The 25815-nt window shown below is 40.9% G+C and overlaps 3 protein-coding genes across 4 annotated transcripts; 2 read left to right on the top strand and 1 right to left on the bottom strand.

Moving 5' to 3' along the window:
- The first annotated feature begins 355 nt into the window (after nt 1-355).
- On the top strand, nt 356-3391 carry mmgt1 (membrane magnesium transporter 1). The gene is made up of 4 exons (XM_014986894.2): nt 356-515; nt 808-860; nt 1107-1210; nt 2528-3391. The coding sequence occupies exons 1-4, from the start codon at nt 437-439 to the stop codon at nt 2670-2672; spliced, it is 381 nt and encodes a 126-aa protein (XP_014842380.2). The 5' UTR covers nt 356-436; the 3' UTR covers nt 2673-3391.
- Nucleotides 3392-6684: 3293 nt separating this feature from the next.
- Nucleotides 6685-19125, bottom strand: ints6l (integrator complex subunit 6 like). Its single transcript, XM_014986891.2, has 18 exons — nt 18787-19125; nt 18591-18668; nt 15029-15178; nt 12922-13011; nt 12615-12798; nt 12387-12515; nt 10775-10938; nt 10452-10604; nt 10238-10370; nt 9846-9940; nt 9652-9762; nt 9208-9423; nt 9002-9128; nt 8771-8913; nt 8246-8465; nt 7792-8157; nt 7620-7713; nt 6685-6802 (listed from the first exon to the last, which is right to left on the bottom strand). Exons 1-18 carry the CDS (start codon nt 18895-18897, stop codon nt 6700-6702), a joined length of 2667 nt encoding a protein of 888 aa, XP_014842377.2. The 5' UTR covers nt 18898-19125; the 3' UTR covers nt 6685-6699.
- On the top strand, nt 18461-25109 carry mospd1 (motile sperm domain containing 1). Of its 2 annotated transcripts, none has more exons than XM_088009778.1 (6): nt 18461-18572; nt 22266-22555; nt 22663-22738; nt 22855-23087; nt 23767-23928; nt 24675-25109. In XM_088009778.1, the coding sequence occupies exons 2-6, from the start codon at nt 22414-22416 to the stop codon at nt 24704-24706; spliced, it is 645 nt and encodes a 214-aa protein (XP_087865904.1). In that variant the 5' UTR covers nt 18461-18572; nt 22266-22413; the 3' UTR covers nt 24707-25109. The 2 variants fall into 2 exon arrangements, with proteins under 2 accessions (XP_087865904.1, XP_014842376.1); XM_014986890.2 differs by lacking the exon at nt 18461-18572 and adding an exon at nt 20280-20416.
- Nucleotides 25110-25815: the final 706 nt, after the last annotated feature.

Genomic DNA, 25815 nt, shown 5'->3' on the forward strand with positions numbered 1-25815 from the left:
TAAACAAGATACATGTTAAGAATTATATATAATGACAATTTTGTGTACAACTAATCAGTAGACTGACAATTAAAGATAAAGACATGCGACACAGATGAGAAGAAAAACAAAACTACCGTAAAAAAATCAGAACAGGCAAATTGGACATTCTTATTTCCGAGGTAACGAAAAATCAGCATTTCTTAAGGTTGTCTGACTGAATCCGCTACCCCCCCCCCCCAAAAAAAAAAAAAAAGTTACCGAAACACTTATGATTTTTCATTTTCACAGAAAACTGAAATCATTAGTTTTCTACGTGTCGGAATGGATTTTTGTCCCATATATTCATCTGGTACTACGTTTTCAACATTATGACGCAGTGGTTATTTACGACACTTTGCGACGCTGTCTGACGTTTTACGGCAGTGCCCATAGTTCCCCTGCGCCCAGCTTCGAGATGGCTTCGTCGTTCTGGAAAGGTGTTGTCGGTGTCGGGCTTTTTGCCTTAGCCCACGCGGCTTTCTCAGCGGCACAGCGTGAGTTTCTCCGCATAGCGTTGGCAGTCCCGCCGGTGTCGGCTGGTTCTGGTCGGTATGACCGACAGATCGGCACCACGGGCCTGCCTCTCTGGCAGCTTAGCTCCGCTCAGTCAGCTCTGAGGCGGAAAGGCATTAATACTCACCTTTGACACTGATTCATTCATTCCCGCGGTGACATCTGTATTTTATGAAGGCTTTGATCGACAGTATTTAAATGTCGTTACGTTTGGTTCTGATTGATAGAGGAGTCGTGCTTCCTGGTCTCATTAAATCCCATCTCTCCGTGCAGATCGATCATACATGAGGCTGACAGAGAAGGAACATGAGACGCTACCAATTGACGTGAGTAACTTCAGGGTTTTTCTTTCAAAGAAGATATCTTGCAATACAACTACACTGCATGCAGTTTTATCTAATTTCAGAGGTAATTGAAGTGCCCATTTTTACAGCTAAAACTTGTCAATAATGCAAAACACAAGTGAAAACTAACGAAGGAAAAATATACAGAAGGAAAACACAAATGAATGTCATATTTATAAGTATCACCTATTCATCCCTTTCATCTTCACTGTCCCTCCCCTCTTTCAGATTGTCCTGCAGACCTTGTTGTCATTTGTGATGACATGTTACGGGATTGTCCACATTGCTGGAGAGTTCAAGGACATGGACGCTTCCTCAGAGCTGAAAAACAAGTAAGAGCGGAGCACCAATCCCCTCGATGTGGGAACTGTTGGCTCCCATTGTCACAGGGGAGCCTCCGCACTTTCAGATGCATTTATAGGCGCAGCTCTGTTGGGCTTTAACCCAAGACATTAACCAAAATCCCATAACGCGGTTGTTGCTTCAAGGCCAGCTATTATTGTGCAGCCAGATGCATGTTTACCCCACGATGTACCTTCTGAGCCACTACTAGCAATGAAGCAAACATTTCAGGAAGATCTAGAAAGTGCTGGAAGTGTCTCTTAAAGAGGTCTCAACTATGTTATTGGATCACCACTTGTGCAAAGTTTGTCCAGGAAAGGCTTCAGACGGGTATGAGTGTTTCTGCATGTACTGGGTGGCTGAGACTGGACAGCTAAGAAGCCACTTATCTCCAAGAAAAACACAAAACTGGCATTCTGGAAGATGTACCAAAGTCTTAAATACATGTATCTAAAATTAAGACCTTATATTTTGTCTTAAATTCATAAAAATGTAAGTTGGCCTTCAATATGTTAATCACAAGTCTTACTTTTTGGTCTTGAGACCATTCAGTCTCGCATCCAATGGAGTTTTTCTTGCAGGACTTTTCTGTCAGGCAAACGTTTGAGTCGCACACAGTCATTGTGTTCTGTGATTAAAGGCGGGTTGCTGCTACCGCTAACTACCTGCTAATATAGTTAGCTAGCTATCTAGATAGCTTTTTGGACCTGCCATGGGTGAGTGTAAATGTATCAGCAGTTGGCTGAATGACGTTCATCTTCACCACTGACTCACTTCTGTTGCTAATCCATAGGACGTTACGTTTATTTTCTGGAACTACTGAGGGTTGAAATGGTGGATTAAACAATTACCAAGATAATTGATTAATCCATCAATTATCTAGAACCACTTCTATATAAAAATGCAATTTTTCTTTGTACATTACGGGTCTTAGATTTAAGGCATGTTAAGACCTTTAAGAGTGTTATATGAATCTGAGGAGCTGATTGTGGTGGCCTGTAGGAGAGTTGATCACTAAAGAAGCCACCTTTATGTACCCTGGAGCAACGACTCTCTGGAGAAGAAAGTGTGGATCAGACAATTAGTCATGATGACATGGAATCATCCGGTTTGCATTTTTGGTGTCCAGTTAGATTTCCAAACAACTGATTTCAGTCTTTTAAATGATAAAACATCATTCGCCTAACAGTGCTCAGTAACAAGTAAAGTAAGGATAGCACTGGCTTACCCAGAGGTTTGTGTCCAGGTGTATTATTTGTAACTAGAACCTTGTTTTAGTTTATCTTTTTTTACCCCTCTCTCTTCAGAACTTTTGACACGCTGAGGAATCACCCGTCGTTTTACCTCTTCAACCATCGAGGCCGGGTCCTGTTCCGCACGCCGAAGGAGGAGCCGTCCTCCAACCAGCAGGCTCTGCCCAACCCCATCAGGCTACGCAAGCTGGAGCATTAGCACTGAGCCGGGGCCCCGCCCGCCTCGGACCCTTCCGCCGCCCTGATAGGATTTTGTTTTTGTTAGCCAGGCTGAGGGGGAGGGCTCTGAGAACTTAACTTCTTCCACTTAAAAAAAGTTTTATTTATTAATAAACTAATACGCTGTCCAAAATTTGCATCTCTGTCCATAAAGTGGTTACCACCATAATCGACACTGACTGTGCCAACCCTTCTGTTTTCCATGCAGATTTGTTTGTATATGTATAGGCTATATATGCTATGATATAATGGCTTTAGAGTCTTAAGACACTCAGACGATTTTTTTGTTTTTCTTTCCTCTTTTGAGCTAAATCAGAATAGCACTGCTCTTTTTGAATTTCTTTTCCACGGTGGTTTGATTTAATCCTCTCACTTCTCTTCCACTGCTGCTCATGCCAAGTTTTAAGTTTGTAGATGTGAGCTTTACAAACAAAAGATCCCCCGCGTTTCCCTGAGTGACGTCCTGCAGGCTCAGCGTATCCTGTTTGCGAGGGAAGTTGTTTGTTTTCGAGCCAGGAAATCGGGCTGGAGGTGAGAAGTGAAAGCAGGAAACATTACAGTCTTTCTAATGATGCTTTGGACCTTAAAATTCAAACAACTCCATTCGTTTCCGTGAGTTTTGTTTTCCATCATTTTTACGTTTTGTTAACATCCTACAGACTGTTTTTAATTTAATAAAATTCATACTGGTTTTACAAAGTGGATGTTTTTTATTTATTTATATATTTCAATCACTGCTGATTTTTAAACTTGATAGAAATGAAAAATGCTATTTTATGACTAAATGGCTGAATAATTGTAGTTTATGTGTTGTGATCACTTCATGTAATGAAAGACAAATTGTAGTTGTTGGTGTTGGGCACCAGGTGGCAGTAGAGTAGCCTCAAACGTTCAAATGTGGGGAGATGAAAAGTGTTTCCAGACTGATTTAGCAAAATGTAAACCTTTATAACATAATGAAATACAAACTCTTTACACTGAGAAAACAAAACTGCATGTTTAAGTTTTGAAAAGATGAGGAATGCAAATCTTGTGCGAGTTATGCCAATTATAACTGCAGTATTTTTTATGTTCTTTATTTTTTTTTTTTACATATTTGTTAAAAAAAATGTTGTGACAGTTAACATGAGACAGATGATCTTTAAAAAATTAGCTCCTCTGCTTTTTCCCCAGTTCTAGCTGCATAAATAGACAGCTAGGTCAGAAACAACCAGTCAGAGCCAGGAGGAGGGTCTTAGTGCTGTCAATCAGGCTTGTGTACACGCGCTACAGTTTTCTCCCCTTCAGCAGAGCCCATCATGAATGCTAAAGCTAGTTAGGATGGCTGCCAGTGACTGTAGATTAGCAGTTTTTGTCATCATTAGCATATTTAGCAGCGCGTACATGAGAGTTATTGACAGCACTAAGACCCTCCTCCTGTCTGACTGGATCTTTCTGATGAGGAGCTTTTATTTCTCCAGCTTTTATTTCTGCAGATGGAAAGAGTGGCTCCGTGGCTTGATTTTTTTTTCTGCCAGTTTAAACAAATATGCAAAAAAAAATCTTTTTTTTTTTTTTTTTACAAACATTACAAACTGCAGCTTTAAGCGGGTTTTAAATGGCTTAAAGGAAAAAAAAATGTTTTTTTTGTTACTGGCTGGCAGGTTCTCCGTTTAAAATAAAATAAAATCCTCCTGCAAGACGAAAACACATTCAAACCAAACATTAAACGCCAATCTAGACGGTTCATTTTAACTTTTATTAAAAAAAAAGATTATCTTAAAACTTTGTGATTCATATATGTATTTAACAGTTTACAAAAAAAATGGCTTTCAAAATATTTCTTTAACTCTGACGTAAAGTCACAAAAATAATCTATATTGCCTATGAACATTAGAAAGTAGTGTACATTTTGTAGAAACAACCAGGAGAATAAAGAGAAGCTGCAGAGAGGAGGAGGGTGAAAGAGTCGTGGCCGGTTAACAGAGGGTCAGCTGAGCCTGGACTGCAGGAGGAAAACTGCTGGGAACGTTGGACTGATGGGGTCATCGGAGCGACTCCGATGCTGTGACAGTTAACTGTAGCGCGTGGCGGTGCTAGGCGATTAGAATCTGAACGGGCTGATGACCAGAAAGCTCATTTTCAGAACCAGACACCGTCGCCTGCTTTGTGTCAGATACAGCAGCCTCCATGTTTCTAGTAAAGACAAGGCCTCCAACTGCCGCCGTCTCATCTCACAAAGGAAATCTGAGAAAAATTCAAACTTATGATTGAAATTTGTTCTGTAGAAACTTCTTGGGATCACAATTTCGTATTGATCAGATGCCAGAAAGTAGAAAATAAAACTTTTCTGACTTTGCGTACCTGCACCAGGTTAGCTAGTGTGCTTCATGAGACTAAGGTTGAGCTTTTTCACAACAAGTGTGAAACAAAGGATGAAAATATGGAAAAGCACCTCACGCCCACTGTTAAGTAGGGTAGAGGACTTGTAATGCTGTGGGCCAGTTTCTGGTCGAACAAGTCAGTAAAATAAAAACATGTCACCACTGGAGTCCTTCAACAGGACAGTGAGGTGAACACACTCAGATTTGTTTTTATTTTTCTACATGTTTCCATGTGAGATGATGCCACAGCAGTGAAAGAGGAAATTATTTTACAGTTTTTGAAGGATGTTGCAGCGTAAAGAACGGTCGTAACTTCTGTATCCCAAAATACTGACGCAGTCAGATGCTGGTGCATTTTAAAAGGAATAAAAAACAAACAAAAAAAAAAAACAGTTTAAAATTTACACCATGTTTAAATCTTGACAATATGTCCAAATAGTAAGAAAGGTGATCCAATTTGGATGCTTAAAACCATGTATATAATATATATATATATATATATATATATATATATATATATATATATATATATATATATATATATATATATATATATATATATATATATATATATATATATATATATATATATAACATAACATATATGAGAAATTTTTTGGATTGGAAAACAAATACTGACTGAGGTTGAGCAATATGTCAATATGAGCTAGGAAATATCAGAATACAGGCTAACATTTTAAAGTAACATAAAATTTTTGTTCATTGCGATTGTTAGACGTTTGAGGGATTTGGGAATGTATTTACTGCTTTTGCTGCCATTGATGAGCAAAGCTTTCCTCGGTTTATGTATGAGAGTCATTTTTTCATCCTGCATACTGTCGCTTTAAATAATAATCACACTTATTTTGTTGCCAAATGATATAAATTATTAATCTTTTGTTTAATTGGACTGTTTATATTCATTGAATCTCCAGATTTCTTCCTATTATTATTCTGTTTAAGCTCTTTTCCATATTGCACAACCGCTCATGCCAACACATGTCGGGATCAACTAAAAATAGTCAGATATTAGGTAACAGGATCAACGTAGATTAAAAAAAAAGTAATAAATAAATAAATAAAACAAAATCAGTGCGCTGTTTTTGTCGCAGACGTAATCTGGCTTAACCTGATTCCTCCTATCAGCCACAACTTTACATGAATGTTTAAGCTTTTCTCTATTTTTCTTTTTTTTAGTCGCGTAAAAGAATATTTATAAATGAGAACGACTTTCAGACCAGCTGAAAACGGGTCTGTTTGTAACAGCCGGGGTGATTTGGGGCAGGAAACCAGTAAATGACCAGTATATTCTGACACATGTGAGGATCAGCCCAGCTGTGTGGCTTTTCGTCTAGAGGAGTGTGTGAGTCTGCTGGACTTGGCCTCGCTGACGAAAAGCCGTCTGGGTGTTTACGTTCTCTGTCGACATCAGCATGTTCGTCGCCAGCGGTTCAGCTCCGAAGGACGTCGCCATCCGATTAAACGACAAACCGCGGCGGCGCCGCTTTCCTTCTCTGCATCTCCGAATCCTCTGCTCGCCTCTTGTCGAGGCTGATCACGGCGCAGGTGTTTTGGTGGTGGCGGCAAAACCCGGTACGGTGACGAAAAACGGGAGAGGACGCCAGTGGGTTTTCTTTCTGTTTACTACCTGCCGTGATCGTTGGGAAGCGGAGAGCACGGCGCCGTGTCTTCCTCCGCTTCGCCCAGGGCGATCTCCAGCTGCTGGATCAACATGCGCTTCTTGAACCTGGCGAAACGAAACGAAGCTTTGTGAGGCAGAGGCAGGAAGTCAGACAGGAAACACAGCGGCTTGAAGGTTCAGAGGAGAGGAAGAAACCCCGGGGAAACCCAGCAGCAAATATGTAGATGGGACCTTGTTTTGTTGGTTCAGGCACAGTAAGACTGGATGTAGAACATTAATTTCTATTATTTATTTAGATCCAGACTTTGACTAGGCTACTCTTCACACATTAATCTGCTTTAAAGGGGCAACAATATGTGTTTTCCAGGCACATGTTGCCATTTTATAGCATAATCAAGTAATTCTGTCACCTTCAGTTGTTATAAAAATGCTACATGTAACAAATATGACTTAAATTTTACTTTGTATTTTAACATCTTTAATTTGGGTCTCTGTCTCTTTAAGAAACTCCTTCTCTTTTTGAACTGCTGCCTTCAAGAAGTCATCACAGCATGGCTCCTCTGTTAACCCTTTAACAAAGTTTTTTTTTACCAGCGTTGCACTGAGAAGAAGCTCCTATAATGAGCTCAGCAGCTGCACAGTTGCACCAGGCGTTTGCTAATTGCTGCTGGCTAGTCTGAAGGAGCTGGGGAAGGGCTGCTTTGTGAAGCAGAAGCTCTGAGGAGGAGATTTTGCCTTGAAGATGGAGCTAGGTCCAAGCAGGCGTTTTGCAGAGTTGAACGGTTACCATGGAGATTAAAGGATTTCAAGGAATCAAAGCGACACTCCAGGTGTGTTTTTGATAAGGGAATAACTTTATAACATGATGTAAAGCTCAAAAAATTTGATTTTACATGATACTGCTCCCCTTCTTGTTTCTTACCTCAGAGCTTCTTTGATTGCATGTTGGATGAAGTACTTTCGAACGTTCACCGGTCCTTTCACCTGCTGCAGCAGACTGAGTATGGATTTATAGTCTGGGAAGAACACACACGGATCGAGGTGAGAACTGACGGATTCTCTCACTGAGATCCGGTTGCCTGGTCTGTACTCACTCCGTCCAGGTTTGCGGACCTCCTTGATGACTCTGCTCCTCAGCTCAGCCTGGCAGCCGTCCAGCGGGGTTATGTAAATGGTGTCGAGCGCGGCGAAGTCGTCTTCGCTGCCGTCCAGCTCGCTCTGCGGACTCAGGCGGTCACAGTTGTGCCTCTCCTCCGTCGTCTGCTCCTCCAGGTGATCTTCGTCCTCCACCGCGCTCGCTTCCTCCGCCTGGAACGGCGCCGCCAGTCCCGTCTTATCCTCCAGCGTCAACGGGGAGGGACTGAGCGCCTCCGCGTCCGCCTCGCTGGGCCAGATCTCGCCAGAGTCCAGGCCGAGGACACCGTCGCCGTTGCTCTCGGTGAGCACCACGTTGTTCCCATCTGTTCACAATATAAACAAAAAATTAGTGTTTTTTTTTTTTTTTTCCTCTGAACTCCATGAGAATCAGGCTTTCCTTCTTCATCCTACCTTTGTGCTGTGACGCAGGTTTGAGGAGATTCTGCTGGCCCGGACTCTTCCCCACCGCCACATGGTTGGTGCTGCCCGGCGGGGTCTGCGGTCGCCGCAGCAACGGGGACATGCTCCGTCTTCGCTTCATGGTGCCACCGGAGTTGGGGTCGCCGGAGTGGCCCCGCTTCTTGTTCTGAGGTCCGGCCACGAACTCGTCCGCCTCGTCGATCATCATGCCCTGGGGAACACGGTGGAGAACAGAACTGAAGAAACCAAGACAAGGCGTCCGTATCCGGCTGGGAAGACACGACACGCTGCACAGGTATCCGCAAGACGGGAGGAAGTAGAACCCAAACGAGGCGTGGTTTCCAAAAATTTTTAGAAACAAAAAATTAAAATGTGGCGTATATGTTTTGGAACAAAAAAGCGCTCAGTGTGTCTGTCACACAATGAAAGCAATTTAGACTTGTGGTTTGTGATTTGACAAGACGTGAAAAAGCTCCAGGGATTACATGCACACTGCAGGGGTCGGTAAATGTTTACCTTTTTATCCTGCTTGAAAGGATTCCCAAACGTGTGAAGCCGTTTGGGTTGATCGGGATCGAGCTCTCTCAACGGAGACGGCATCATCTTCAGGTACTCCTGGTAGTTTCCCATCTGAGCCACTGGAATGCTGTGCAGGAAGTCTAACCACAACAGAGACACTCATATCAATTCAAAATGGACGTCTGCGTCCCCTACGGAAGGATTTTCCAAAGACGTCGTCGGTCGTACCTTCGTCTTGGCCTCGGATCAGCTTCAACGAGGTCCGCAGCAGGTTGGTGCGCATTCTGGTGAGCTGATCCAAGAGGTTTCGCCTCGGGATGTCGTAGGCGTTCCGGTAGGCTTGCGGTTTCACATCCTGGGGAGACATTTTGATGGCAAAGCGCTCAGTGAACACCAGTCCTCTCCGCACAGAAAAGTCGCGCCGCCATTCTCACCTTGTTGAGAAGAGCAATCTGGAAGCCGGCGAACTCTTTGAAGTTGATGTCGACCAGGCGGAGCGGCCCCTCTCCGGTGATTCCCTGCAGCAGCTGCTTGAAGTCCCGCCGGTGGGCCAGAGAGAGAGCGCTGGAGTGGTTCTTCACCTTTATGCCCGTTTCTTGAGGCGCTTTTTTCCCCACGGACACAATTAGGCGGTCCGATTCAATTTTTGCCTTGAGTAAGAAAAAAAACAAACAAAAAAATAGGAAACAAAGATGAATTGGGATGACATTCAGACAGAGTCAACCTTTGAACCAGGCGCGCTCGTTTACGTTTGCCGACAGCAGAACAAAAGTGAAGTAAGCTGATGTGTCCTGGATGTGGTAGAATAGATAAACATTTACAGTAGCGGTACGTTTGCATTACATTAGGATGTTTCTCCTTCCCTCATTGCTGCTCACCTGCTGGCTGAGCTTCTTCAGGTATGAAATGACACTGTAGCTCAAGCCGCAGTCCATTGTGTCGGCGATGAGGTTTGGTGCTCCCATCATCCTCATTGCCTTTTTTAAGGGCTGTCAGCAGATAGCAGAACAGCGTCTTGGTGAACTAAATCAATCAATAAAAGCAACACCAGAGAACGCCGAGTGGTTTTTACCAGCAGGTAGTACGGAGGCATCGTCTTCAGGTACATCTCGAAGGCCTGTCGCCACTTCAGGTTTGGTTTGAATTTGTGAACTTTAAATAAATCGTCTGAAAGGACAAAAGAGGTTGTCTGAGACATTTTTTAGAAACTCAGGGTTAGTGAGTAAATAGATTAATTGATAGATTAAGCCATTGAATTTAGCACCAGCTCTAAAAACAGCAAATAAAACCAATTAATCGCTCAATAAAATAGATTAATCGATTGATTAAGATCAATTAATCGTTAGATAAAATTGGTTAATTGATCAATAACATTGATGTGAGGACCAGGAAGCCATTGTGAATTTAGCACCAGCTGTGGTCTACTGACCCAGGCGTTCTGTGGGTTAGTGCTGGGAGTCTTACCGAGGAGCGGAAGAAGGACCGGATAGTTGTAAGGCATGACAAACAGGTTAACACAGGTCAGGGTGGTGCTGGCCTTGAGGTAGCCAAACGGTTTTCCCAGGTCGTTTTGCTTCCCGCTGCTGCTGACAAAAACCTGAGGACGAGGCGTCAAGAGATCAAGTTAAAGATTACAACCACGAGAAAAACGGGGAAACCCGACCGGCGTTCAGCCTACCTGCCAGCACATGTGCGGGGATTTCCTTTCCAGGACGTACTGGGTGAGTGGGGACGGCTCCAGCTCGTATTTGTCAAAGGGAAGTTTGTCAATCACCATGGGCTCACAGTCCACACAGGAGAAACGCACCACGGGGTGAGCGGAGCGAGGTGGCTGGGGGGAACGAGAAGAAGCTAATTTAGCACAGGGGTTTAGCTCAAAGATTTGAATCGCTCGATACTCTGACGGTGCCTCAAATACACCAAGAAAAACCCATAAATTGCTACGAAATAGTAGTTGAGAAAACCAAAATAAGAGCAGCAGACTAACACAGAACTGCTCACCAGGGTTGGAGAGTTCTGGTCCGGCCAGAAAGACTCTGGTATGGGCCAGTGGCCGACCGGGACCCCCGTCTTTGGGTTTGGTCGAACGTAGATTAATTTGTGGCAGCTGTGCCAGGGCTGTGGGTTGAAGGTTGAAACGGGACGACTGGACTCCACAGAGTTGTCTACATCGGTCAAGAAACAGCAGAACAAACCCAATAAATATACAGATATTGCAGCCATTTAGAATCTTTAACACAGCTTAGACACAGCGCCTTGCAAACGTACCACATTTTGTCACATTATAGCTAAAAACCTATATGTATTTTATTGGTACTTTATATAAAAACCAAAAATCTAAAAAGCAAGCCACATATTCAGGGATGTACAGGCCTGGTTTTCTACGCATCACATCGTCCATGTAGGCCACAATGTTTAACTTCTGACTCATCTGACCAACCTGCTTCCACATGTTTGCTCTGTCTATTGTTTCTGGAAAACTGCAAACCAGACGAACCAGCTACGGTGTTACGGCCCTCGTCTTTCCTACCATCTTCACAAGTTCTGATGTCAAGGCCTGATGATGGAGGCGTACGACCATGTCTTGGTTCAGCCAAAAGTTGTGACATACTTTTCAATATTTAGATGATGGATTGGAAGGGAAGATGATTAAAGTTTGGAATATTGTTTTGTAAAGCAATCCTGATTAAAAATTCTCCACAACTTCCTTCATGATGTGTCTGCTGTGCTCCTTGGCCTTCATGATGAATGTTGTTCACTAATGTTCTTTACTAATTAGGTGACCTCTGATGGCAGTTGGTTTAATTTTAAGGCCTTTTTAAAGTCCACTATGAATAGAAATTACGGCCCATCTCTCCTCAGAAATGTACAAACGTCACCCAGTGGCTGAGAGGATAAAATTGAACTGATCCATGATAGAAAGCCAGCTAGCTAGCAAGGAAATATTAGTAGCTAGTTAGCGGTAGCCTCATCTGTCTTGAGTCACAGAATGCAATGAAGACGTCTGAGTGCGACTGTAACTTTTGTCAAACACAAAAATCTCGTGAGGAAAAATAAACATAGAATATATGATATTAACCAGTCCTGTCAAGATCGAATTTAAGACCTAGGATTAACAAATTAAATGATGTTTTAAACTAAATTCAAGACATTTTAAGGCCTTAACGTATGCATGAGAATTTAAGACTTTGCAAGACTTTTTAAGGATGCACGGACACCCTGTGGACTCATTGGACTTTATTTAAAGTTATCATAGTGAAATACTTGAATAGTTATATTTCCAGTTCACAGTTGTGCGCCACTATTAGGGTACGTTGTTGTAATGAGATACAATGTACTGTAAATACATTTGCAAAGCTTTTTTTTCTAGAAACTCTCATGTTACCAATCAATAAAACAAAACAGAGGTGGGATCAGTTGTTTTGTTCAAACGTCATAAATACTGTTTCCTTCTGTCAACATTATGTTTGCTGCAGATACCTGCAAGAAATGTGACGAGGTCATGTGCTCTTTGACCTGATGCACCTGACTGGACTCGGTCTTAACCTTTTCATTTGGATGCAAGCACCATTCCACCTGCAGCTTTTAAGTGGTGTGTGCATCAAAAATTCACCTTCTCCTCCGAGAGGCGGATCCGGCCCGGTCTTCTCAAAGTTGATGACGACGCCGCTTTGGACCTTTTGCACCAGAGACTCCAGACACTGGTTTAGCATCCGTTGTGTTCGCACGCAGTACGACCGACCTGAGAGGATCAAACTTCACGATGAGTTCTCGTCCAGCAGGGAAAAAAACAACTAACGAACCGAAGAGGAAGAAGGCACAGAAGAAGAAAACGCCAAACCTCCCGTGACTTCACACATCTGCGTGATCGCCGACTCATCTGTGGGGACGCTGCCGAGCTGCTCGTTGTCCGGCGCGGCTGCTCCCGGCAGCCTCAGCACCAGAGCGAACAGCCGCTGGTCCCAGCGAAAAGGCTCCTTGGTGAGCTCGCTGCCAGCCAGAGGGGAGTTCAGGGGCAGGTGCAGCTGCACGGCGGATCGAGACATTCACCGTTACTTCAACACAGAGAGCTGAGAAGCTTCCGAAGCAGCGGCTGTACAGCTGGAGCTGCTACGGAACAGAGGATGTTGGTGGTCATTCTGTCTCACCTCATCTGGCACCCCGGAGCTGTTTGTAAGCTTATTCCCATCAGTGATGGTAATGATCACAGATGGCTCCAGGAAGAATGGGTTGCGGCCCTGGAGGGAAAACAGCCGCATTCAGCAATCAGCCTGAAGAACAGCGAGTCCATTTCAGGGCTGCAACTAACGATTATTTCAGTAATCGATTATTCAGACAACTAATCGATTAGTCGTACAAAAAAATATATATATATATATATATATATTTCACACGTTATGCCAATTTTTCATATAATCCCTTGAATATTCATGTAGAATATTAGAAATACATTAAAATATGCAAATAAAAAAGGAATACAAATCCATTTTTAAATAAGAAAACAAACATTTTGATCACATGAAGAGTAAATGATTAATTTTTTCGTTAACCGATTAATAATTGGAGAGCAAAAAAAGTTTAATGGCAGATTTAGGTTTTTACAGAATTTGAATCGGGTGAAGCGAAAACTATGCTACTTTAGGATTTCTGGGTAGAAAGTATTTACAAAGCATTTTTCTTTTATCTTAGATGCAAAATGTATATATTTTTTATGTTTTTCATTTAATTACCGCTCTGGGTGTGTTGATCCATCAGTAAATAGTCTTTTTTGGAGTCCACATACTCCAGTGGACAATTAATCGATTGCTAAATCAGTTGATATTTATATAAATAATCGATTAATCGTGATTAATGCGATTAATCGTTCCAGCCCAAGTGAATTTAAGTTCACTACTCTGCTTTCCTGCCTTTATACTCCACAACCTGAATCTGGGCTCTGAGCAAAACAGATTCCTCTTGCTGGCTTTACAGAAATGTTTAAACAGAAATCAGCATGTAATGTCCAACATGAGCTCTCTGTAGCTGCGGCTAATCTTTACTTTATGTCATAATGTCCTTGTGCTACTAGTTGAGGGCAGCGCAGTAGAGGTTAGTCTCTAATTCACACACATGTGGAACACCTAAGCAGTTCCACATGTGTGGAACTGCATGTGGAACTGCAGTTCCACATGCAGTTCCTGTGTGTGTACATCACACAGGAGATTGTGTGATGTACACACAATCTCCTGTGTGTACATCAGGAGATTTACACACTCCTGATGTACAGAAGTTGTCTCACTGTAGTAATCCATTTCTGCCTTCGAGCGGAGAGAGCAAGATAAAAAAAGGGGGAATGTTGATTGGATTAGGCAACAGCCAAAAGACAATTTTCCCCTCGCTTTTTTATGGAATAAATGAATAAAAAGTAAGAAAAACACAAAAACAATCTTACTAACTTGTGTTAAAAGGATCAAAATGTTCAGTTTTTTGAATATAAAGCTACAAAATCTTGCTTAAATTAGTCAAAAACGTCTTTCATATCATATTTCTTGCATTTTGTACCTCAGCTTTGTCATTTTGTCCCAGTCTGCTTCCATAGTTCATACTTGTAACAAAACCGTTTAACAAAAACTTAACCATTGTACTACTTCATGTCAGTTTATTTCTTATTATTTTAAGTATATTTTGTTAAAGAGAGTAAGAAGAATTTGTAGTTACAGTGATATAAAATATTGCAATCAAAATGTGACATTTTGCACTTTTTTTGTCTCACTGAAAGTTTTTAAATAAATCCGAATATCAGATAATAAGAATCTAAGAAAATTCAACAGACAGTTTTCAAATGATCAGTTCTTTATTAAGGTAAAAAAAAACTGGTCAAATCAAACTAGGAGTATGTGAAAATATAATCATCTGTTAAATCCGAAATTAACTGTGATAAACTATAATGTTTTGGTTCAGATTAACTAGCCGACCAGTCACAGGTCAAGTGATTTATTGACCTGTAGATTCAAGAAATCACTTAGTAAAAACCTGTCTGAGACACAAAGTCGACTAACAGATCTCAAAAAGCAACACGGCATGGCCTAACCCAAGAACATTTAAAAAACAACTTGTGTCTGGTTTTCATAAATGGAGAAAAAAATGGAACAATGGTGGCCAAAATGACTCCAAAAGCATGTCAACGATTCAACCAGGAGGCAACAAACAAAAAACTAAAACAACCTGAGAAATACTGCCTCAGAGCTCAGTGATCGTGGTGGCTTGTTACGATACCTGTCCGTAGTTGTCAATGCCAGAGACGAGGCGGTTGAGGTTGAGCAGGTCGAACGCTGTGCGGAGTGCGTGCCCAAGCGTGGTGAGCCCAGACGCCTGCAGGTTCTTCAGCTCGCACATGAAGGTAGCGTGGTTCTCCTTCCAACCTGCCTGGAAGGAGAGACCGAGTTCAGGCCGAGAAAAACAGGCGCCGGAGAAAAGGCCTGAAGTCGGCAAACATCTACAGACTTAAAATAGACGCACACCCACGCGTATGCATGTTATGTTATTACAAAGAAGAAGAAGAAGAAAAACAAAAGAAGTTTTGTTCTCATGTAAATCAAACCGATTAAATGATTCAGATCATTTTTTGGTGGCTGGGGAAGAAAGTAAAGTCGGTTCTGAGTGACGCAACGTTACCGACCGCAGTGGCCGATGAACGCTGAAGTTCAGAGACGGCCGTTTAGGTCGTGCGTAACAGGAATCCAGAAATACACTTCCCACTGCTGTACGTCCTCTGCGGGAGACTTTCACTCCCACAGGAGGGAGCGCGAGTGTGCAACTGCTTTTCCACTTTTATCTACGGGGTCAACTGCTTTAGTGCTGCAGCTTTATGCTTAATCTAAGGATGACCTGCAAGCTTACATCTTCCTCTGCTGAGGGAAGGAGGGTAAGAGGCTGCAAACACACAAAGGTGAACAGCAACAGATCCTTGTGGAACGTGCATACAGCTACATGAGCATTAGGAGATGGTGAAATAACTGTCATGCATTCAGAGTGATGACGTTAAAGTTACCAAACACTAGGGCTGCAAGTGACAATTATTTTACTAATCCACTATTCTACTGGCTATTCTGACAAATAATTGGATATAAAAAAAAAATAAATTGGCACATTGTAGAGATTTTTCATTTAACCAAAATGTTAGAAATACGTTAAAATATACAAACAAATAATTCAATAATTTTTTTTATGAGAAAATAATCACTTCTTTAGTGAATCTGAACCGAGTGAAGCTAAAACTATGGCACTTGAGGCGTCTTGGGTAAAATATCCTTACAGATGAAGGTGTTTTCATCGTAAGTGCAAAATGTGTATATACTTTGTACAGTTTGGGCTTAAATAGTGCTCTGAATATGTTGGGGTTTTTTGTTAGCAATTTGCCTTTTTTGAATCCATTTAACGATTAATGATTAATAAGTTAGCTGACGATTATTTGAATAAAGAGTTCATCACGATTAATCGTTTCAGTCCCATCAGACCCAGATTATCCTGTATAGATCAGAAGAAACGCTGTGCTTAATAATTCAGACTACAGAATATTTCTGCACAATCCTGTCTCTTTGGCTCGCACTCTCTCTCTCTCTCCCTCTCTCCCTTCCTCGACATCAACAATTTATTGCATCTGTGAATGTGCAATCACACACCGGCCCCAATCAGTGCCACCTCATCTTTTCATTGTGAAGCTCAGCGCGGCTCACAGAGCGGGCCACAAACAGCCAGAGGGAGGGGAAGAAAGAGCAGCTCAAGACTCGCTGCACAGACGAGGGAAAGCCCCGTCGGACGGCAGCGCCGCGGACGGCTTTACGAGACGGAAGGAGAATCACATCCTAGTTTGTTTGATCGAGGTGTGTGATGCACAAGTGTTTGTCTGGTGGCCACATTTACAAATTGTTGCGAAAGCTACGGCACCGACCTGCGACGGCTTTGCACCCGTTTCACACTTGCGAGCAGTGAAACTCCCACCATGGGGACATGAGCTAAAAACAGTTATTCTGCTGTGGGTTACGTGGGGGGAATAAAATAAAAGGTTGATGCAGACAGTGTCATTTCAGTCATTTTCTTTAGTTACTGACAGGACCATTTAGGCCTGGACTTTGACTAGGCCGCTCTGACGCATGAATATTTGATCCGAGCTAGTGCTGGACAATGATAAATAATTAAACACGTTCAATTTTCTATTAAAAACCAAAACTATAAACCACATTGATAAAGTTAGGCTGTAAGATTCAATAAGACCGACGATACATGCAGCCTAACAGGAAGTAGGTTGGGGTCAATATCGTTTATGCGATTTTAGAAGATGAAAAAGGCATGGACTCGATTTGCATTGTTTCCGGTTGTACTGAAGCAGATTTGCCTTTTCAAACAGTCCTGCAAATGGGTTTTGTACATCAACATATTGCTAGATGAGCAAGTGTCATCATGAATCCATAAGGTCCTGTAAGTCTTTTAGCTTTTTTAAAAAAAAATTTTTAGCTATTGTTTTTTTTTAAGATTTGCATAGAAACTACAGTTTTTATTCAAAAATATATCCAGATAAGCTTGTTTGGTTGTGCTGGATTTTATTTAGGGGTGTTGAATATGTATATGCATTTTGTAAACTTCAGATTTATATTTGTAATAACTGTGGAAAACTATGTATCGTTCTCCTTTCACTTCAACAAATAAAGCGGTTTGTGGTTCAGATACTTTTGCATTGCAGTGTAAGGCTTTGGAGACGCTCTGTGTGTATATTAATTATAGCGATTTGATTTGTGACACAATGCACAAAGTAGAAAATCTGATTTTAAACTTCTTTAAAACATGATGCAAAGTTAAAGACAAATATATATTGTGAATCCTTAACATTCAGATTAGCTCAGTATTGTCTGTATTTTGTAAAACAGGGGGAAAAAATATTACTAATCCATATCAAAGTTTAAAAACATGCAACCTTTGCATTACACTTCACAATTGTTCACCACTTTGTTTTGGTCTTTCATAAAATCACCTTGAGAATGCATTGTGATGTGATGAAATGTGTAAACGTTAAAGGGAAATGAATAATTTTGCAAGGCGTCGTAGCCTGTAGACACAAGTTGGGCCAGCCTGATGAATTCCACAATATGGAACAGCCACTGAAGGAAATTACGTAATTTGGGGGCTTGTGTGCATACTTGGGATTCTGCTTTAAGGGGTAGGAAAAACTCGGAGATGTGTGCCAAGTCATAAACAAGTCAATAGAATAGGGATGAGTACATCTGTTTTTATGGCAGGAAGCGGGGAAACTGCTGCAGAGATTGAGAGGTTGCATGTCCTGTTTTCTCTGTGTATGGCAATTACCGGGAGTTTCTATGCAGGAAGCCTCTCACAGCATCAGTATGACAAATAATTATCATGTGAATGATGATAATTCTGTTCCAGCGAAGTCGTACAAACATAAAGAGAATCTCATGATGAACGGGGCTTATCAACTTTCATCCAGGAACGGCCAATGGGAGTGCAACCTTGATGAAGGGGGAGGTGTGAAACATGATTGGCAGGGACCTCGACCAGTCTGCGTGCGGTTCTGTGAAAAACGAGTGACGTCACGAGGGATAATAAATTTCCCCGCCTCCATCTCAACGCCCGAGAGTTTTCTCGACACAAAAGCAAAATGTCCGCTGGATGTTCGGATGCAGTGCGGCTCCGGGTCTGCGGCTGTTTGGAGCAGTAATTTGCCGTTTTTTCGCCACCGGCGAACTTAAAGGAAAATAAAGTCTCACTGACAAACAAACACGTTCGACTTGGAAGTGTAAACATGGTATCATTTGCTAATTACCTTCACTCCGTATGGTGGCTCATCGAATGTAACTAGCATGTACCTGTCGCCTCTACTAGCCGGGTCTCGGGCACGCAGCTGTCAAAAAAGAAAACCAAAACAGCATATATTAATGTTTACCGACTTTCGCCAAGGAACCCTGAGCTCACCAAAGGTGCAAGCTTGCTGAAAAAATCCGGGTAGAATCCATCTTTACCTTCATAAAGATCTCAACCGCGCCTTTAGCAACGTCCAGATACGTCGTACCCAAATAAGTGCGCTGATTCATAGAGGCGGACGTGTCTAACAGAAAAACTAAAATAGGCATTTTAAATGTAAAGCCGCGGTGGTATGCTTTTCTAAAATAACTGTTACCCACATATGAGCTATCGTGCAGCCAAACAGTTCACTCATGTGTGCATATATATTTGTTATAATAAGCCCCCCCTCCAGCAGAGGGCCGATGCATCTGCCCTCTCTGTGTCTGCCTTTCTGAGGCTGTTTTAACAGCTCGCGCTGTTCAACTTCTGCTCCTAACCGAATGGAACGCCCCGCTCCCCACACTGCAAGCCCATTGGCCAAGCCCCGGTCTGTTGGCCACGCCCCCTGTAAATATAATTATATAAAGAGGTAGTAACGGTTTGCACTCTGTGATCAATAGTAGGTTCAATAAGTGGAACAAACAGGCTATTGGTAAAATGTGTTTGCTCCAGTAATATGTTTTCCTGAGCTGAAACAACTAAAAAGAAAAAAACAACAACATCAAAAAACAACAACTATTGGTTGTATTTATGTAGAGATCATAATAAGAAGTGACATTTCTTGTCAGTTCCCACTTTATCCCGCCTCCTCGGCAGCTGCTCTCTCACTATGCTGCCCTTCTTGTGCTGCGTTCAAAGAGCTTCATGAGGACCGCAAACATACCACAACACAGCAAGAGAAGTACATTTCGCAACATGAACGCGATGTTAAACTCATGTTTATATCGCTCCTCCTGAGTGATATTGCAAGGCAGGATAAAAACGTACTCTTACGCTGTGAAGACCAGCAGAAAAAATATTGATAAAATGTCACATTCAGCAAGACAGGAAATACATCACTCAAATAAGCAAAAAAAATATTTATCAGATGTTAAATAAATGCTGCAAGAACACTCGTGTTTTCCCCACAAGAGACATCAAATGAGCAACAGGTTCAGCTTTAATAAATGTCTGTCAGGGGCAATAGTAAACATTATATTACAAGGAAATTTTTAAATTCACATTTTTTGTATAGTAGAGTTGAAAACTCCAGATTTGTTTGGCTTGCTAAATTAAATTATTACTTTCATCACTTTTACTGTTATTGAAATATAATTAGATTCAAGGTTCTATTTTACAAAAGCTAAAAATAGTTTGATATGAATATTTGTACATTTATACCTCCACAAATAGTAAATTTAAGGCTCAGTAGGCATAAACTGTAGCAGAAAGTCTATGTTAAATTGGACTGACAAATATTTTTGTCATTCATCTCTAGAAGAAAAATAACAAATCTGTTCACTAGAGTTCAAAGCATAATCAGTTCTGTAGGCTAATTGCCAATGCTAACACAAATTATTTCTGAATCTCAGGTGACATTTGTCTATTAAAGGTCATATTTCTTTTGCAGCGGTTGTTAAGGGGGTTTTCCATAGTTTTCATACGTTATGAAATTATAATAAACACGTTACCGCTGCCCTCCTCCATCCCAGCATGCACCGCGCCGTCTGCAGCATAAAGAAAAAAGGCTAAAGAGAGACAACAGGGTGGGATTACAGACGCCTGTTGTTCCTGGTGTATTCTTGATAAACATATGCTGACAACGAGGTAACGTGTCGTTCTTATCTTTTGTATCCTTTAAACAACTATATGCTTTCTCCTCTGTTATGACACAGCAGCAGTACAACGTTAAGTTGCTGTTAGCTGGAGCTATCCTAGCCGGCTAATACTAGGCTAGTAAACAGAGACACAATAATGTTGTATAAAGATATGTTATAACGGTGGCAGGGTCAAAACATGGTGACGTTACTTTTAACTTACAGTCCCCACAAGTAAAATATCGATATCATAATTATGAGTAAGCTCTTATGGAATAATGTAATGGGAATTTGTGCATATTGTGATTATTTACCCTGCATAAAAACCAACATAAATACGACTAAAGTAACATTTATAGCAATATATATATATATATATAAAAAAACATTCACATATCGAAAAGCCTGCCAGATTTTTTTGCCAATGTCGTCGTGATTCCATGGTAATAATTACGGCCAACATTGTGTTGCGACACTAGTCTCGGCCCGCGAGCTCCAACCGTGTAACCATGTAAACAGACCGAGGGCCACGTGACCAGCCGCGCGGACTCCACCTGTGTGAAGGGTTAAACTCCGACATCATATGCTTTTATTGGGAGTTACCTCAATAAAAGGTAACTCCCAATTACCTTGGTTGTTTTGTTGTTGTTGTTTTACCCAACAGCCTTGCGTTTGTGTGAAATGTATTTGTCAAACTACGTGAAGCATTGTGTGTTCGGCCTTTTTTTTTCAAACATACTGCCTTATGTTACGGCAGAAATTAAAATATCAGGAAATCATTCTTATTCTTTAAATTTGAAGTGTTGTTGTCAAGTTTTTAGTAGAATAACAGAATAACATAGCTACCTACCGAGTATTTTCAGGTAAATTTTTCCCATACCTAGTTTATTTAAAGTTAAGACTTTTGTTCCAGATGTGTACTAAAGTATAAAAGATGCACTGATCAGCCTCTACCTGTCTAAACTGTTTCACAGTTTTCTTTCTGGTCTGACCCATTTAATTTTATTTTGACCTATTTAAATTTTTTCCAGAGGACCATAACACAGAAAGAGCGAAAATGATTATACTTGCAATTTCTGATGTTCTTTTCCATGTTTTATAGCTTTGAATCAAACAGAAAAAGAAGAAAGTTTGACATTATTCCTATTTTTGAATCAAATCATGCATGTAATTACCTTGAACTCCTGCTATGGAATTTTCTGTTAAATAATGAGAACCAAATCCTTTCTCTTTGAGAGTTTTATTAAATCTTGTCATAGCAGGAAGAACAATGTCACATATGTAATGTTCCTCAAAGTTTAGGCTGCTCGCTGGCAGAAACAAAATTTATACTCTGTTTTGAAACCACGCTTCCTCTTCCCACTCCCACTGCTCAAGATGACCTCCACATACCACCAGCTGGAGCAAGACTCCTAGTTGCACCACTTAGTTCATGCCTAGCAGACACTCTGATTTATTTTACCCAGTGATCAACTATTAAGTGCATGTTAGTAAAAAAAAAAAAGTCAAAATTTCCATTACATTCCAAAAAAACAACAAACAAACATGATGATTATTTGTTTTTCAATGTTTGGCCCATGAAGCAAAAACTAGCTGAAGTCAAGCCCTGCCTATTTAAATGGTACATCTCTACTTAAACAAATAATTTTTTCTGGATAAGAAACAGTTAGCACAATAGTAAAAAAAAAAAAAAAAAAAAACACTTAATACAAGCTTGATAAGTTGCATTTTGTTTTTGTTTTGTTTTTTGTTGTTTTGAAGGGCAGTTTTATTTACAGAGACTTCATAATCCACTTTATTTATGGTTCCTGTTAATAATAACTCTTCAATAACTCTTTTGTTTACGTGGCTCTCCACAGGAGCACGTCATGGCCCTGAGGAGCTGAGAGCGGTGCTAGCCTGTTCTACATTTGTCGGGGTGTTTCCACAGTTGGGTAGTTGCTTGTGAAGACTGGGGGGGCCCGGTCAGAGAGTGGACAGGGAGGGGGCAGAGCTCAGCTGGAGCCAATGCAGCAGCACCAGCTAGCGGAGGGAAACCTTCCTGTGTTCGTGTTCCCAACCGAGCTCGTCTTCTACGCAGATGAGCAGTCGTCTCATAAGCAGGTGCTCACCCTCTACAATCCCTATGAGTTCGCGCTCAAATTCAAAGGTAGGGGGAAAATAGTCAATATATATATATATAATTTTTTTGGCGTATGAAATTATTGAACATTTTATTTTTAATGATATATATATATTTTTTTTTTTCATTTTCAGTGCTGTGCACAGCGCCAAACAAGTACACTGTGGTTGATTCCACGGGAGCCGTCAAGCCACAGTGTTGCGTTGACATGTAAGTGTAAACTCCTCACGCTCGCATCTTTTCATCCCTTTATTTCTATTACGTCAAGCAAAAAAAAAAAAAGAATAAATAAGACAATTAAGTCAAATTCTTACACATCTACGCAGAGTAATCCGACACAGAGACGTCCGGCCGTGCCACTATGGCGTGTACGACAAGTTCCGACTGCAGGTGTCGGAGCAAAGTCAGCGGAAAGCGCTGGGTCGCAAAGAGGTGACCGCCACGCTCCGTCCATCGGCCTCGCAGGAGCCGTCCAGCGCCAGGACCCAAGACGAGGAGCGCCGGATGAAGGAGCAGTTTGCGGACAGCGAGTTTTTTGAGCAGACTGCGTTTCAGACAGGTAAGCGGCAGTTGCGACGTACAACCACTAGATGGAGCCAAAGAACAACGAAACCACTTCTTAGTGTTTTCAATCTGAGGGCATGAAAAACATTTTTGTAACAAGTTTTTTAGAACATGTAGTCATCAAAGAATGTTTCACACATCCACTCAGACTTTGAAATATGTATGGGACAAATTAATACCACATATTGAGTAAATGCTCTGATATAATATCAAGGGTGCAATGGATTTTATTTAGAAAGAAATGCAACTTTATCCCAACCTCTCAGCCTCATCTGTCTCTGATGTCCCTGTCTCTGTCTTTGAACTGTGTATTTCAACAATGAACTTTTGCTCAAAGACAAAAATGTTGTCTACGGTTCCAAGCATAAAGGCAACGTTGAGCGGATACACATACCTACATAGAAGTCTGTCTGTGAAAATAAGGAATAGGAGCACAAAAATAAAGCTACCACACTGAAGAAATCTTTTTCACCTTTCGGATATCTGATGTTTTTGCTTTCTTCAATGTTCTAAATCCTCGAATTGTACAAATGTGCAAAATTATTTTGTCTGCTGTTTAATAATATTTCGGAGCTGCAGAACATTTCTAAAGTCATCATAATCTTCAATATTCCAAGTAAATTGTGGCAAGTGATGCATGGTATTCATTCGGCTGCTGCTTCCTGTATTCACAGAGAGCCGTCCCGTTGCTGGAGGACCCAGTCTGCTCACAGTGCTGCTGGGACTCGTGTGCATGATCGCCCTGATGCTTCCAACGCTGGGGGAGCAAGAATCCACTGTGCCTGTCTACCTCCACTTAAGTGTTAACAAGAAACTGGTAGCTGCTTATGTTCTTGGTAAGGCTGAAAAAAACTCACCAAGTCAGAGAAACTGATATAAACAGATATTTTTTTCTGAAAAATGAGTTGAAGTACAGATCTAAAGTACAGAGTACGCACAAAGACAGTAATGCTAACAGCACTAACTATGATTAGCTACTGCAAATGCCAGTCAACTTTACCATCATTTTGTCTTTGTTTTAAAAATTGCTCACAATAAGGGGAGAAATACATCTTTTTAAGTTTTTATATATCGGTCTGTCATGATAAATTTTCCAAGGCGATAAATTGTCCCAGTAATTATTGCGATAAGCGATAATGTTATTGGTTTGAGACCATTTTCAAGTAATATGTTGATAATGACATCAGTGTAAGTTTGCTCTCTCAAAGACTGTTAAACTTTAATTTGCAAAAATAAAACAGACAAAACACACTTAATACTGGACATGGAAGATATTTTAATTAAAACACAACCAAAATGAAAACAGAAATAACACACACAACCAAAGTGATAAGTAAAATGGATTATGTCTTTATAAACAAAAGGGCCCTTAAAAAATTTAAATCACCCTAATGTAAGCTCATTTTATCATCCAATTAATTTATTCATTGCTTACTGTAACACGTCTATACATACATTACAGTTCTTGAAGAGAAACTAAAGAGTCTAATCAGTTCATCTCTACTTTGCCTCATGTAAAAAAGAAAAAAATAATTTTTTCTAAGTGTTGCAGTAAACAGTCATTTTTCTGTTTATTTTTCAGGTCTTCTGACTATGGTCATCCTACGTACATGAAGTGCATTGTGCTGAAAGGACGAGGATAAACAGTTTTAAACGATGAAGAGAACATTGTCGAACCAGAGGCACAACAGAGCTCTCAGCGCTCTGGTGGAGCTCCATAACTCCATCCGCTGACAAACACATTTTAGTACATTGGTTTCAAATACATAATGTTTTCTGGGCTGTTACAAAAAAAAATAAAAAATGGGAAGATCTATGGGAACTCTTGCTGAGCGGAACCGTCTCCGAACCTCGGCCAGGGAAGAGACATGAGGCGCTTCAACTTCGCCTGGACCGTCATGCATTCTTCGTAATTTTATTGCCATTGTGTGACTCAATGTGGTTAACTTGAGTGTGAAGAAATCTACATGCAAACGTGTATATAAAGCCATTAAAACGTCATGATATGCTCCTGTAACTGTCGTCATATTGATGTTTTGAAGCTTTCAAAGCACAAGACTGAAGACAACGCATTCAAGCTTTTATCTCCCATGTAAACCCTTGAGATACTTTTTACATTTCACCAAAGAGCTTGACGCAACATTGAAACTCATGTTAAATAAAGTTTTAATACAGCTGCTTTGTAGTGCTAGTAGTTCCAATCAAAAAGCATGATTATTCTCAAAAGTTTAACATCACATAAATCTACACTGACTATTCAGTCCAGCAGTTGTAAAGACTAGAAAACAATCCACTTAATGGAAATGTTTACATCGACCCGTCTCTTGCAACTGTTAGTATTTCTTCTAAAACTTAATTCATCTGCTGCAGCTTTAGGTAAATAAGCTGCATTACTAATAAATAGATCTTACATTTCAGTATTAAATATAATTCAGTATTGAAAAATTGGAACAAGAACATCCAATCTTTAATTCAAGTACTTTTATTTACTTGGACATTTTTTTAATCCAACCATCACAAATGTTTTGTTTGCTTACCTTTGCTGGAACTGTGCGCTTTGTTCAAATGAGACAAAGGTTGGACTTCAACACTCCAGCTGGCTTGAAGTCAAACAAATTCTGAATAAGTGGGAAAACATCCCCAATATTAAGCAAGGTGGAGGGTCTGTGATGCTGCGGGCCTGTTTCTCCTCCACAGGCTCTGTGAATCGTGTTGCGAGTGTG

Source organism: Poecilia mexicana, unplaced genomic scaffold (assembly GCF_051168715.1).
Source record: "Poecilia mexicana isolate PSO_F unplaced genomic scaffold, ASM5116871v1 scaffold_10, whole genome shotgun sequence".
Classification (NCBI taxonomy): Eukaryota; Metazoa; Chordata; class Actinopteri; order Cyprinodontiformes; family Poeciliidae; genus Poecilia; species Poecilia mexicana.